The sequence below is a fragment of the Nematolebias whitei genome, chromosome 2, assembly GCF_014905685.2.
Source record: "Nematolebias whitei isolate Nwh7 chromosome 2, NemWhi1, whole genome shotgun sequence".
NCBI lineage: Eukaryota > Metazoa > Chordata > Actinopteri > Cyprinodontiformes > Rivulidae > Nematolebias > Nematolebias whitei.
The window spans coordinates 16,858,987-16,874,458 of record NC_056499.1 but is presented as its reverse complement, the minus strand read 5'-3'; the positions used below and the strand labels follow the sequence as shown (position 1 = coordinate 16,874,458).

The following is a 15,472-nucleotide window of genomic DNA, read 5'->3' as shown; positions in this document are numbered from 1 at the left end:
GTTCCGAGTATGTTCTGTGTTGAAGTGCGCTCTTCTCTTCTGAATTCACAAACTTGGATGCTCACTATTGAGCTCTCACATTAAACCTAAACAAAACTACTATTTTGTTAAAACGGGGAATAAACCCAACACATCCATGTTATTCTAGAAATGAAATCTGCTAGAACTTAGGTCTGAATATAGTCTCCACATGTAAACAAGTCAGAAATATTTTAGCTGGAAACGACAAGTCAACCATTTTCACTGAACAGCTTTGCTCCTATTTTGAAGGGGGGGGGGGGGGGACTCTTGGCAGCATTCCATAATTCTTCTGTTACCCTTTTAAGATCCACAAACTAGAGGGGTCAGTTAAAGTTAAACTTCACCGGCATGCTGAGAGGAGTGTGCAGTCAATATTGGCTCACCTCCTTCAGAAGGACACGGCAAGAAGGAGAAACTCAGCGGTGCTCGCCCACCACACTCTCATGACCCCACTGTGCGCTGCGACTGGGCGGCTGACTTTGTGTTGTCTGAAAGGGTTTTAGAGGGGCTGTTGAATAAAAGATGACTTCGAGAAGAAGAGGGAAAACACTGGAAATGTGGCAATTCCTCAAACAAAAGTGTCTCTGTGGTGCGACGACAGCACTGTGAGGAGAGCTACTGTCCTCTGGAGCTGGAGACGTCCTGGGGGTGGAGGACGGTCCAGTTAGGCATGCGTTTGGGATTCCAGCAGGGGCACGACTGGTGGAGTCGAAGCATCTGCTGTCCAGATGAAAAGCACATGAATTTTAATGCATGACATTGTTCCATATGTGGGAGATTTAACAGAGTGAGGATGATGCGAGATGGGTACAGAAACAGGATGGTGGTGCATAAAACTGCAAATCACACAGGGGTCAGCTTTTTCTGGTGTCACATATGTATGCTGTGATGATGTCATCAGTCATGATGCACCACACTGTTCAGCAGATTCCCATTTCCAACCAGTAGCCATACAAGTTTTTTTTTTCTTGCAAGTTGCTCTGTTCTCAGAAGAATTGGTGTTTCCCCATTTTTTTTTTTTTTTTTCAGTCAGGCCTGAAGAAAATTATTTTGGACATTTTGTCATCAACCTAACTGGAAACAGGACCTAACCAACGGTTCAGGCCCAGTTAATATGAAGAGGAAACAAAAAACAAAGTGTGCAAATCTTTCCGGGAACACAAACAGGAGAGTAAATGCCACTCTGACCTTGCTGACTAACATTTCTGATGACTACAGCACCCTCTTTTTCTTGTTGCGTTCCTAAGCACCGAAGGTGGCTCTGTGGCAAGTTTACAAAATACCAGCGCATCATGCCGCAGCACATTTTCTCTGAAGAGCTGTAAAACCAGTTTCACCTTAAGGAAAGAGTTCTATGCCCTTTATATGGAATGCCTTGGGATCTTCACGATTTTTATAATTAGTAAAAATATCAAGAGATACCGTGACGGTTAACCAACAGTTTTTACAAGACATGAAAAAGATATTGGTTTAATATCATGCAATTTCTCAGTCACTTGCTTTTGAGAATAAGAATAGAGCTTGTTTTTTCTAAGCAAAGGTCATAACTACAAATTAAAGGTTCTAATGAGTAATAATTGGAGAAATCCTGCTTTTGCAAACTTTTTGAGATTAAACCCAAACAAAGTTCAGTCAGGTTATCTGGACGTCCCCTCACCCCAGAAACATTTTGTCCTTCATCCAAAGGACTTCATCAGTCCGAAGAGCCCCAACAAATTCAGTCCCACAAGCAGCACACTCTCATAGTGGACCAACAAGTTTGCTGGTGATAAGATGGTTTCTGGAGTCCGCCCTCTCCCACATCAACTCTGAGGCAGCCATAGCCAAAGGGGCTCAAAACATCAAAGTTCATGCTCAATCCTCCATCCATCCATTATCTTTATCCGCTTCTTCCATTTTGGGTCACGGGGGTCGCCGGTGCCCATGTCCAGCAATCACTGCGAGGAGCGGGGTACACCAGGTCAGGTCGCAAGTCCTTCACAGGGACACATAGAGACAAAAAAATATTCACTCTCTCACACCTAGGGACAATTCAGAGTTACCAATCAGCCTAACGTGCATGTTTTTGGTCTGTGGGAGAAAACCGGAATGCATGGAGAAAACCCACGCATGCACGAAGAGAACATGCAAACTCCACCCAGGAAGGCCGCCGGACCGGGATTTGAACCAGGGACCTGCTCGCTGGAGGCAGCAGCTGCGCCACCGTGCTGCCCATGCTCAATAATCCAGGTAGAAAATTTATTACGTGGATTATTGTACATGCACTTTCATGTTTTGAGATTAAAGATTCTGTGTAGGGCCAGCAAGACTTTTAGGTTCAGTTTTAAGTCAAGGCTCAATATATGCTCAATGCAATCTAATATAATGCAATACATTATATTATACAGTGCAAAATGGTATACGAAACAGCATAACAAGTTTGTTTTGGATTCTAAAGCCAAATTTACACAAAGCAAATGCATTCTACCAGTACGATAGACTAGTTGCACAATTACTATTTAAATCATATTTAAAATCACTAAAGTGAATGCTTCTCTCCAAGTAAACACAAACAAGAAAACTGAGCTTCATGTGCAAAATATGTGAACTGTTCCTTTAAACTCCGCTCAAGAGGAGCTGCACAAAAGGCATTTCCTTTTCTGCTTTGTTCAGGATTTCAAACTAAATTCCATATGCTTTAAATTCTTCCTAATTCAGGAAGTTTGTAAAGCACAAAATAAACTTAATGAAAAAGCAGCTGTTCTGCCCTCACTAATTAAAAAAAGACAAAAATAGCAGGACTAATCAAACCGGTTTGTCCCAGGTATGTGCCTCACCCTTCATCTCAGGTTTATGTCACTTCAGACCTTTTAGTCTCCTTTTTGTCCAATGGTCAACACTGAAGGCTCCAAGTGTGTCCCATCTACTTGTCAGCTTGTGTGTGTTTACTTTGGGTGTGTGTGTTGTGCTCATAATACATTTAAGTTGGTCATGAAAACCCTGCCTACCTGCAGTCATGTGTTTTAAATCTGTCCGGTGATGCTTTTATTAGAGGGATGACATAAAATCTGTTTTATCTTTCCAAAACATTTCGATTTTCCTTTAAAGGCAGGTAAGATAGGCCATATAATCACTTCCTCTTGCCTAGAATAAATCTATAAATTTCTGTGGAAATGGCATGTTGTAGTTCTCAGCAGACCAGGCTTTAAAGGTGTGACCTATGGTTGTGTGAAACTTCCTGGATTTTTATTTAAACTGAAATTCTTTAACCTAATCTAATATTTATGAGTATATTTTAAATATCAGGGATGATTTAAACATATAAGCCGCCATCATATATTTCATGGAACAAAACGGGTTGTTTGGTCTCTATTAGATCATCCATCTCCCGTTTCAATTCAGGGAGATGCGCCAAGAAATCAGTGCGTAAATGCGCCTTTTGTTAAAGTTCCTGGACTCCGTGGGAGGCTGGCTGTCACGCTCCTGGCTGTGACTGGGACATGAATAATTCATGTATGTGGGAGGAGAGACAGTTTCGGGTTTGACTGCAGTCCGCTGCATGCGTCACGTTTGGACTCAATGGGCGAGGACATGGTGAGGGACGGCTGTCCCCACAGCCACCAAACACCAGGTAAACAAAGATTTATTCCATTTTATTTGACGAAACGTGCTCATTTCTTCTCTGAATTAAGAATGATTTGGCACCTTGAACATTTGGGTAGTTTTAATCTATGATCTCGTTGTGACTGGTTGTTTTAAGTGTCCCTGTCATCCATTTTACGCACGAGATTTATTGTGCGCAAAGTATTTCCACCTTCTGTTTTAATAAGGGAATTGAAGCAGCGTAATTTGTAGTGAAGAATGACAAATCGGACCCACCTCTAAACCGAGTTTTTAAACTTCTGCGCAACATGGGAGATAGTTTTGAAACCTAGTTTAGATTTAACATTTTACTTCTTATTAATTATGTTAGAGACGCTAAAAAGTTAAGCTGTTCAGACCGACCTGTTTGACTTTTTTGTGTGCAAATCAGCTGCTCTATATGTGCAGTGCATGTTCAGACATGGATCCAAGCGGGTTCATTTGTTTCCACATGTGTGCGCCTTCAGATCCTGTGCAGGATATGAGGATTCCGACTCATAAGGGCCACATGGACCCCTGAGGTTCCTGCTGAGCCCTAAAGCCAGACCAGTTGATCTCACTGTCTTTGGCTTGTTGGATGAATGGGAATCTCTGCAATAGGCCATAATCAACCTGCTGGTGTACCACTGGGGGATTTTATCACCTGGATGTATTTTTCTTCTTGTTTTGAGTGCCACTGTGAATGTGTGTCCCGTGTGTGAAGCGCTCTGCTCCCTGTGAGATTATTTACTGCCACTGATGTGGGCAAACACATGGTGCGCTGTTGTCCTTGGCTGTATCACTCACTCTGTCCCACAGTCTCTCTGCTGGGATTTAGTTTTTCTTTTTAAATAAAGGCTTTAATGGAGTCACAGCAGTGAAGGAAACCAGTCTCAGTTTAGTACAAAAAATAAGAGGTGTCAGCTCAGCAGAGTTCCCAGGATTGATTTAACCCACACTTGACCTCCCCCAACAAGCATTAAAGGGTATTGGGATCTGGATTAAAGACCCCCGATGAGGCTCTCCAGATGGTCTTCTCTTAACTCATGGAAGATTTCTTATCTTGACTGCAAACTATGGCAAATCTCCAGTACGTGGCCTTTAATATAACTGCTGTGTAAACAGTAGACACTTCTCACACTGATTTGAGGTCATTTGTCCAACAACTTGAATCTTTTATGAGATCAGATATCGCCATAAATCCTTTTTTTGCATGTAAACTGTTGTGTTCATCCTTCAGCACTGGTGACAGCCCAAATTACTCCTTCCATATGCAAACACACATTTCAGGGCTGCTTCTTCTCCCCACGGGCACAGTTTGACGTAGATTTATCTCATTAATCAACAGATCACCACACCTTCCTGTTTTTTCAATCAGCTGCTGTGTCTTTGAAATAAGGGAACAAGGAGAACATCTGCTTTCTGCTTGCACTGTTCTGGGTGCTTTTGTCTTCAAGGTGTTTTTTTCTTACGCATGGGTCAGTAATTGTATTTGTCGTGTTGTGTTATCATAACATGGAGTCTGGCTGCTGCTGTCAGAACCTGATTTATGGCCTCTGTCCTGAGCGAGGCTCTCAGATCCTCTCCTGCCATTTGCTCAGCAGGCTTTAAATGTTTCCTGTTGGGAGATGAAAGCCTCACTGCAAGTGCAGCTCAGCTTTCTTTAGCTGATTTGGCCCCGCAAACATATGAGATGAGGAGACATGCTGACAAATCGGACGCTGATCGTGTCCGTTTGTGTGAATCAGCTGCAGAAGTGTGTGTTAACAGCAACGCAGCCAACAACGACATACATTTGAACTTTTTGTGCATTTCTGCTTGTGTGTTGTGCAGTAAACAGATAATGTTTCTTAAAGTTCAGTACTCGCACTGATCATACTTCTTGCAAATTTTCTGGACACACACATGCAATAACTTCAACACTGATTTTAATGATTTGATGTCACATAGAGGACAGGGAGGGTCTGTTGGGCAGAAACAAAAGAAAGCATTTAAATCATGCAAATAAGCTGCAGATTTGTTTGATAGACCACAGAACAGAGGGTTTTTTTCCCCCTGTGCAGGAGAAACCTAATATTAATAGTTTTAGCTTTTGATAAAAGAAGCTAAAAGAGTCCGTCAGAGGCTGGACACCGTGTGATAACATCCTTTCCAGCTTGATTCTAAAATATCTCACACAAACTCAAGCTGCACACACACTTAATATGTGGCTGCACTTCATATGTCCTCAGAGTTCTCCAATAAAAACATTTTGCCATAAATTTTCATATAATGTGCTTCATGCATTATGAACCTATCTGAGAATGACAGCAGCCCATCATATTATCTTTTGCATGATGGTTGATTGTGCTTATACTGCAGGAGTTCAAAACAAGATATTTAAAAAAAAATGTTCCCAATCACTGACACTCAGAGTTTAGAATGATGATGTAATATGTAATCTCATGGTTTCATGCATACAAAGTGATAGAATCCACAAGTGAACCAAAAGACCACAACCCTTTGAAATAAAATAAATGAGACAATACAAATATTTTATAAACTTCATGACCACATATGCATCTTGGTTTGATCTTGGTTTGTTAAAATCTGTATGCTTTTTTATAACTGTCTATTGTTGTCGCTGTTGTCCATTGTTGTCATCATGTTTTGTTGAAATCAGGTCTCTCTTGTAAATGAGTCCTCGAGGCTCAATGGGAATTACCTGTCTAACTAAAGGTTGAATGAATGAATGAATCCATTTACAAAACGGCTTAAAACTCAGAAAAAAAGTTCCCAAAGCCTTTATACAGTTTGCTTTTTCATATCTAATTTTGATTTGACCTGACTGAACATTGTTGGATTTTTATACCTGGATTATTGAGCATGAACTTTGGTGTTTTGAACCACTTTGGCATGACTGTCTCAGAGGAGTTGATGGGGGAGAGGGTGGGCTCCAGAGGCCAACTTGGCACCAGCAAACTGTTTTTTCCCCACTATAAAGTATGTTGTTTATGGGAATCAGTTTTGCTTTGTGGCTCCTCATTTTGAAGAAGTCCCTTGGATGAAGGACGAAACGTCTCATAAAAAAAAAAAGACATCGTCCAGATGACCTTGAATTTTATACCTGGATTACTGAGCATGAACTTTGATATCTAATTTTAGCATTTTTCGCTGTTACATTTGTGACAGTCTCTCCATTTTCTTGTTCCATCAGAACGAGGTATGGCTGGAACACCTTTTCGCGCCACCTACATCTGGACCAGCATCATTTCCAACCTCCAGTTTCAAGTGGAGGTGAAGCACAGGCGCCACGCCCTCAAGTTGTACCATGACTGCTTCCTGGGGTCAGAGGCTGTGGATGTGGTGTTGACCTACATCACTGTGAATCGTTTCTTTGGCGATGTGGCGGTGCCTCGCTACAAGGCCGTTCGCCTTTGTCAGACGCTCATGGACTCCAAGGTGTTCGAGCCGGTGGGTCTTAAAGTATTTGGGAAGGAAAAGAAGAAGCCCAGGTTTGAGGACAGCAGCTGCAGTTTGTACAGGTTCTTGAGTCCAGAGATGCCCTCCTCATTTGCAACTGACATTCGTTCACAAACCCCTGGTACCACAGAAGGCAGCTATGGCTCACCGAGCACCAACCAGAACAAGAACGACTATACTCAGTCATGTGAAAGGTACATCTGTTCCAGAGTCTTATCTCACTTTGCTCTGCTCTCATGTTCCCTGATGGCCAGACTTCATCCTACAGCAAGGGTTTAAATTGAGTTGGTGTGAAATGAAACTATGAACACAGTCATGTATGTATTCTTCATGTTCAACTGATACTGGTTAGTTAGACCATTTCTTCTTCATGTGATCACAACCAGACGATAAAAAATAAAACTGCATGTTCAATGCATTGAACAGAAAGAGTCAAAGGGACTAAATTAGAAAAGATGTCAAACAAATTAACTGAGATGAAAACATTGTTTATGCATAGACTCTAAATTACAGAATTGAACACAGTCAAAATATGAAACAAAACCACAGTAAAAAGATACTAAAATGTTGTAGAGACAGAAAAGTTGTTGATGACTACTGACTACTGCATGTTTCAGACCTTAAGGTGCACCAGATTATAAAGCGCATTAAGCAAAACAGTCAGAGGAGTCCAACTTTTTTCAACTCATTCACAATAAGCACATAAAATTGGTTTGAGGTCAGTAAGCACAACCAGAATGAATACACATGATTATAAGGATCTCTGTCTCTGAGAGACTCTGAGAAAATTAAAGGATTTTAAGTGTGCCTTATAGTCTGGAAAGTATGGTAATTGACAAAATGAGAGTTGACATAAAGGATAAAGAAAAAATGACAAAAGTTTCATCCATCCATCCATTATCTTTACCCGCTTATTCCATTTTGGGTCACGGGGGTCGCTGGTGCCCATGTCCAGCAATCACTGTGCGAGGGGCGGGGTACACCCTGGACGGGTCGCAAGTCCATCACAGGGACACATAGAGACAAACGAGACAAACAACCATTCACTCTCTCACTCACACCTAGGGACAATTTAGAGTTACCAATCAGCCTAACATGCATGTTTTTGGTCTGTGGGAGGAAACCGGAGCACCCGGAGAAAACCCACGCATGCACAGAGAGAACATGCAAACTCCACCCAGAAAGGCCCCCGGACCGGGGTTTGAACCAGGGACCTGCTCGCTGAGAGGCAGCAGCTCTACCAGTTGCGCCACCGTGCTGCCCCTACAAAAGTTTCATAGTAAATTTAAATGACTAAAAACAATAGATTAAAAAAAAAAGATATGAATCTGTCTAAACAACATAGATTAAAAAGACAAATATACAAAATAAACAAGAAAAAGTGACACTAAATATTTTCACTGAAATTGAAACAAACTTTATTTGAATTTAGGTTGTTTTATGCACTCTAACAGTAATTACATTATTTTAATATATAGTAAATTGTAAACATCTCCCAGATGTTGACAATTCCAAGTGTTATAGAAAAACTAGCAAAGTTATTATTTACTCACAAGATGCTTTTTTTTGGGGGGGTGGGGGTGGGGGGTGGGGGTGGTCTTTTTTTACAGTAAAATATGCAAAAAGTATCCAGGTTAAAATTTCAGCCTCAGAAATAAAAGTGTTAATATGTGCACAACAGGAAATTCTGAAAACACTTGGAATAATCAAGAATAAATAAATAAATAAATAAATAAATTGGAGGGGGGTGGTACAGGCAATGGGTGACAGCATAACCTGACAAGGGTTTTACCTGTCACTGGCTGAACATGGGTAGGTGGAGATTTCAAAATATATCAGGAAGTAACAAAAGTAAAACCAGGATGACATTTTTTTTAATCTGTTTAAAAAGTATTTCTAAAAGTATCTGTACTTGAGATCTGGTTCCAAAAGGAGATAAAATATTTTGAGGGGTTGTCTTCAAGCGAGGCCCAGGTCAAGGGTTCACATTATTAATAATGAACAAAGAAAAAATCCTGCTAATATTAGCATTTATTACATAAATGGAAGAAAAATATACTTTAAAATGACATTTTTATGACTAAAACAGTTAGTTTATGTAATAAATCTTTTTCATGGACATTTTCCACTGATTGCTCTCATCCTGTGACTCCTCAGAGAAGAGATACCAACTTATTCCACCCACTCCCCGGTGAAAAAAGACAAATTACTGGAGGACGTGTTAGAAAACCTCGACCTCAGCTCCACCACCACTCCTCAAATGACCCGCCTCGGCCTCTCTCAGGAATGTAAGCTTTCTGTCCGAGACACTGGCACGTTTCAATTCATGTTGTCCTGCAGTAAACGTGTGACTTTAACTATTGTTGCGTTTACTTTCCCAGGTGTGCATGAAGTGTGGCACCAGCAGGTTGTGTCCAGGCTGCTGCAGCTCATAGAGCTCCCACTGCTGGAGGACTCGCTAGAAGGCGAGGTCAGGTCCAGGCCTCTCCTGCATGCCACCGACAATGATCCGGACCTGTTGTATATGTCAAGTTACCTGGACAGGGAGGTTCTGAAAGCCTTTAGTGAAGCACAGTAAGTCTTCTAAAGTTTGCACAAACAACGTGCAAAAAAGGCCCGTATTTGAATCCAGCTGTTGCTCCAGTGTTTCACACGCTCTGCGATGCTTTGCACTTGTTGAATACTGAAAGTTATGCACACCCATGTGACGACTGACAGTGAACTTTTATTCTTATTTTTATCTAACAGGAAGTTACAAAGCAAACAAGAATGTATGTTAGTCTTTTTCGTATCTATTCACTGCCAAAGCTATCTTAACGATTACTGTAAAAGTGGAGTCTCCTAAAGTCATTAAAAAACACACCTAAGTGCTCATATGATCCCACCTGGCCACTTCAGTTATAATTTAAGGCTTTTACCTTTTACTTTTTAAGAAGGCGTGTTAGAAGTTGCAGTTTTTAAGGAAATTTATGGTTCAGAAAATGTATTTAAGACCACTAACTCATTTTTTACCTGTTTATGTATTTTAAAGCCTTAAAAAAAGATCAAATATGACATTGCTGTAAATAGTTTTGGACATAACTGTTCAAGAACCGAACATCTGTTTGTGTTTACCAGGCTTTAAGAGAAATAGGCATTTGGTCATGAGATTTTCATGGTAATTTAGGGAAGTTGTGCGATCTGCACTGATGGTCGCTTATATAACTGCACTCAGATAATGTGCAAAATCGAATTTTTTTCAAAATTTCAGATTTTGGGGGAAAAACAATCTATTTCTTGGCTTTTATTTTATGATAAGGCTTTATATGATTGTCACACTTAATGAAAATATTGTTACTTTTTTTCTTGCTGTTGCTTGACTGAAGTTTTCACCAACTTCAGTGATAAAAATCCTGCTTTACTTTTAATTAAAACTCTGGCTTCATTCAGATGTAACTTAAATATGACTAAAACATCAAATGGCCGAGTCTGTCTTCCCTGGAAGCTTTGGAGCAGCTTTAAATCTTTAAACTCTGCCGGCTGCATTTGAAATAATTACCCAAAGTAGGATAAGTATATTAAGATGGAGTGAGGGAGGGGGAAGCCAGCCATCTGGACCACTCTTTTTTATCTCGTTTTATTTCCTGTTTGTGTCTCATCTACTTGGATGTAAAAGGAGGCATTGAGTTTGAAAACCAAACATTTAAATTCCTTCCCCTCAGGGCGGATGAGTGGATGTCGGGGGCGGTGGACTGTCTTGAGTTCCTGCCTGATGAGCAGGTGGTGGAGGTCAGTCGTGGTTTGGCTGGCTGTCCAGACGACCCGCAGCAGTGTAAGAAATTACTCTATCAGGTCCTAGTGAAGCATTACGGACAGACGCAACGACCACCTCTGCTCAGCAACTACTTTTTTGACGTCTACTCCGGCATCTCGGAGCTCCTAGGTGAGAAGAGAAGCTGCTGTTCTGCTTGCATGCACGTTCAGCAAAACGCATCTCAAGTAAAACTAAAAAGAAGAACTTTGTTGGTGCGTTTCGTAGTGAATGGGAAGCTGGAGCAGGCTGCAGAGGCGCTGCAGCTGAGTCTGAGGCTGCAGGACTCTCGCAGCAGAGAGGAGCTCCGAAGGCTCCTGAGATTCATGGCAACTGCAGCCAAACCACAGGAAGTGAAGCTGCACAAAGAGGTCAGTGTTCCTGCGCTTGTTGTTGTGACTCTGTATGCCAGGGCTATTCAACTAAACTGCGCAGGGGGCCACCGTTACTGAAATCCAAGCTTATGGTTTAAAATCTAGTTTTATTTAAAAATGAACCCCTTGGTGGGCCAAACTGAGCTCACTCGTGGGCCTGATTTGGCCCCCGGGCCACCAGTTGAAAAGCCCTGCTGTATGCATTGATGCTTGGTCTTCACCAATGTTTAATTCCTCTCAGATTGAAAATAGAATGGCAGTAAAAAGGGCTTTCTCCAGAGCCATCATCTACAGCAGAAGGCTTCCCAAAGGAAAGCTGGACTTGACGGTTCTGTTCATGATGGATCACCACATTGATCTGTTCAAAGTAAGCCCGGCTTGAACAAGGATTTGATTTGTTGGATCATGAATTTAAGGTTTAATTCACACTTTTTCCCCATCAGATCCCAGCCTTATTGCACCAGCTGGTCAGTGAACGGATTCGGAATATTGTGAACGGGAAAGATCCAGATGTGATAACAGGTGTGCAGGTTATTTGTGCAGCTTTTCCTCTTTTATATTTACTCATTTGAAGAACAGTATGGTGGAAATATCACATTTCCCTTCTTGTCTTTCTGTACTCCAGGTGTAACGTACAGCTCAAGAGTAAGTGCTCAGGTATACGCTGGAAACGAGCAGAACATCACGAAGGAGGAGGTTCTGTCGTTGCTGCAGACGGTTCACGAGAGCCCCAAACTCTCCACCAAAGAGAAGAAACAACTGCTAGGACGGTTTGCTAAAGCTCACCCGGACATTTTTGTCCAGTACTTTGGAAAAAAACTGTCTTTGGTCAACATGTTGCTACAATAATTTTTATTAGTGAGATGAAATGTGTAATATAATTTAAAAACAAAGTTTATGGAGGTTAGATGATGGAGTAAAGAATGTGAACAGTATATGTTGAATCTTAGAATAAGCTGCATTATTTAAGAACATATTTAATATTTTTATTTAGTGCAGGACACTAAGCTGAAATGTAAAAACTGATTTTAATACAATTATTTTGCCTAAAAGAGGAAAAGTAAAGTTATTGAACGTAGTTTCAAACCTGCTCATAGTATAAAGATGAACCTGCATGTCGTTTTCTTTTTGGGCATGTTTCTGTGCACGTGCAGTAAAGTTGGTGTATTGTATGTATTCATGTCGACTCACGGCAAAGCAACGAATGGAAAAACCCTTCAATAGTTGTTTTAACTGAAAATATGAACGTGTAATGTAACACAGAGGCATTCATGGGACTCATCCAAGTTTTTTTTTTATGTTGCAACAAAACAAGATGTTTGGATGGCTTCCATTTTTACGACTGAAAGGTTTAGCCACGTTTTAGTGGCGTCTTCGGGGTTCTGTTTTAAATGAGGTTTGTATAATCCTTCCGATCCGCAGAGGAAATGACTTCCATGGTTCCTCCAGGTTGAAAATGGCGCACATCTTGTTTGTATTTAGTTTTATCGTCTGCGATGAAACTCAACTGGAACTTCCATGTAATTTCTTTCAGGCAAGAAAATAAATGGCATCTGGTATGTCAAGTAACTGAACAACCTCCAATTGTTTTTCTCTGTAATTTATTAAAGTGACACGATTGTCAAACTTGGCTTATGCATATAAAGTTCCTTTATAAAATAAAATAGTGACTATTTCTTTGAAATAAGACCGAAGCTTGAAACCACAGACCTTCGACTGCTTTACTTTTCAGCTGTTACTTGGAACTACCATCAAAACATGAATGTTATGCCGTCTCCCTTTCAAATGAGGTTTGTGATCACAGTGGGACTTGCCCGGTTAAATAAATGTTAATAAATTACTTTTTTCTAGCACCCAGACATGACAACTTCTTTGTAAACTTTGAAACGAAGTCGGTAAAGCTGATTAGCGTTAAAACCTGGAGCAGTTTATCACAGTGGTTTTGTCAAGTTTAAACAGATATTTGCTATTTATTATCTACGGTATGTTACAGGTATATTCAAATAATCAGAATGCAAACTCAGTCTACTTAGTGTGTAAAATCTTAAAATTGAATATGATTATTTCTGGGAGTTAAAGTATTTTCGAGCGATCCCAACAAATCAAACAGAACCCCCTGCTAGTGACTTTAAAAGCTGACTGAGTCAGAAAAGTTATTCATTTAGCACCAAGGCATAGCGATAAAACACATGTGACGCTTAAAGTCAAATAAAAACACAAGTGGCTTCTTCACGTTTATTCAAAGAAACTGTTTACTCGTTATCTAAAAAAAAAAGAAAAAAGAACTTGTTGCTGAAACATAACATCAATGGTTTGCAGAAACCCACAGTTGAATTAAAACTTTTTGTTTTTACAGTATAATAGTCAGTCTTTAAAAATAAAAACTGATGACAAAAAAAAAAGCCACAGAAACGCTCAGGTGTGCACCCTGCCTGCATGTTGCATGTGCATGCATGCTTGTTTCCTGCTCAGAATCTGTAGTGCCAACACGTATCTCTTATGACCACCTGCTAAAACGTTACATTCCTGAAGGGTTTTCTCCGTTTTATCGAATCCTCTTCTGTTGGCGTGCGCGGTAGATGTCGTGTATGGGCGGAGCCACGGCTCCTTTGTCGTCCTCCTCGTCAGAGTCTGCGTTGGGCCTCTTCAGCGACTTAATGATGGTGTGGTTCTCCAGGGGTCCGCTGCCATCCCCTCCTGCATCGGGCAGTCTGCCAGTGATCAGCTCTACAGCAGCTTCAACAGCTTTAAAGAACACAGACACAGAAACGGGTCAAACAGAGGAGAGATCAACCTTTAACTTCGAGTTCTGTCTGAGTGAAAAGAACAAATACAACAAAAGTCAAACTGTTATCACCAAAAAGTCAACATATTTAGGAACGATACGGTTCAGTCTAAAATAAAGTAGCTTACTTTCAGGAAGTATGCATCCCCTTAAAGTCTCAGTGAGCTCATCCACTTGAACAAAAGGACCCTACAACCAGAAACAATCACAGATTTGATAAATCCTTGTAGGCAAAGGTAAACAAAAAGCTTTTCAGCTGCTGCAACTCACAGTGAAGCACGAAGGCGGAGGGAGCAGCTTCATCAGGACAACAGCAGCCGGAGGGACGGGGAAAACTCCACCAGGGACAGGGTGTAAACCTGGAGCTGTGAGGAGGAACGCGAGAGGCTACATCAAAGATGAATCGGAGAACAGCAGCGTTTCGAAGATTAAGCTAGCACAAACGGTGTCAGATTCACAGCGATCCTGGGTGGGATTACGTACGGGCGAGGTGACGCGGCTGGAAGGGGATCATCTGATTAGTGTCTGGTTTGGGGTACTCAGGTTTACGGTCGATTTCGTCTTTAAGCGTAGGCACAGAGGGAGCCACCACAGTCTCTGGGAGCAGAGAGGCCAGTTTGGCACGAGAAACATCCTACAAACAAACAGTAGATACAAAGCAAACAAAATTATATCAGAATTAACTACACTGGCAGCAAGAGATAATAGTTTATATTAGGGATGCACGATATTGGATTTTTGGCTGACATCCAATATTCCGATATGTTAAAACTTATTTGGCCGATAACGGATATAAATACCAATATTTTCCCCCTAGACCTACTTACAGAGACTACATACTCTGCTGTGGAAATAAAACACTACATTATTCTGTATGGTCTTTGTCAATTAGGCCTATTTACCTTTATCGCTAATATCGGCCAATACCGATACCATGCATCCCTAGTTTATATTATATTAAATTATTTTTTACAATTATACTTATTTATTATTACTATATTGTATTATATTACTGAGCACAATTCAAATAAAAGAGGGTGAATACACACCTTGTATCCAAGGGCCTTTAGTTCACTAGTAGAGCATGGGTACAGGTCCATGAACTTGTACCGATCTACAAGCAAAGCCGTTTCTTTGCCTTCGTATTCATCTTTGAAGGCAGTGAAGCGCCGGCGCTCTACTTTCAGAATACTGGCTAGGTCTCCTATGTTGCTCTCAAATGCCAGGAACCGAGACCAGACCTCCCTGAAGTACAAAGAATGTGTCAGTGTTAACGAGCATGGACAGACACTTTAGCATTAAGGCTAGAGTTGCATCCGGGCCTAAAAAATCCGACCCGGCCCGAGCCCGACTAATTACCAGTAACTGTACCGGTAATTACAGGCTAAACCCGAAAAAAAAAAAAAAAAAAAAAAAAAAAAAAAAAAAAAAAAAAAAAAA

The 15,472-nt window shown here is 40.9% G+C and overlaps 2 protein-coding genes across 2 annotated transcripts in view; one reads left to right on the top strand and one right to left on the bottom strand.

The window, feature by feature from the left end:
* The first annotated feature begins 3,578 nt into the window (after window positions 1-3,578).
* Window positions 3,579-12,147, top strand: depdc7a (DEP domain containing 7, paralog a). The gene is made up of 9 exons (XM_037697460.1): window positions 3,579-3,631; window positions 6,818-7,277; window positions 9,241-9,371; window positions 9,465-9,657; window positions 10,785-11,005; window positions 11,102-11,244; window positions 11,489-11,614; window positions 11,691-11,769; window positions 11,873-12,147. The coding sequence occupies exons 1-9, from the start codon at window positions 3,580-3,582 to the stop codon at window positions 12,094-12,096; spliced, it is 1,629 nt and encodes a 542-aa protein (XP_037553388.1). The 5' UTR covers window position 3,579; the 3' UTR covers window positions 12,097-12,147.
* Window positions 12,148-13,475: 1,328 nt separating this feature from the next.
* Window positions 13,476-15,472, bottom strand: part of cstf3 (cleavage stimulation factor, 3' pre-RNA, subunit 3) — an 11,514-nt gene continuing 9,517 nt past the window's right edge. Inside the window, exons 16-20 of the mRNA XM_037697454.1 lie at window positions 15,082-15,277; window positions 14,516-14,666; window positions 14,303-14,397; window positions 14,161-14,221; window positions 13,476-13,992 (exon numbers count right to left, since the gene is read on the bottom strand). Of these exons, the coding sequence (XP_037553382.1) occupies window positions 13,793-13,992; window positions 14,161-14,221; window positions 14,303-14,397; window positions 14,516-14,666; window positions 15,082-15,277 (703 nt within the window). The 3' untranslated portion in view covers window positions 13,476-13,792. The remainder of the gene's footprint in view (window positions 13,993-14,160; window positions 14,222-14,302; window positions 14,398-14,515; window positions 14,667-15,081; window positions 15,278-15,472) is intronic.

Coding starts and splice junctions, on each gene's coding strand:
- depdc7a (XM_037697460.1), top strand. CDS start 3,580: ATGGGCGAGGACATGGTGAGGGACGGCTGTCCCCACAGCCACCAAACA. Junction 9,372..9,464: donor CCTCGGCCTCTCTCAGGAAT/GTAAGCTTTCTG, acceptor TTACTTTCCCAG/GTGTGCATGAAGTGTGGCAC. Junction 11,615..11,690: donor ACCACATTGATCTGTTCAAA/GTAAGCCCGGCT, acceptor TTTCCCCATCAG/ATCCCAGCCTTATTGCACCA.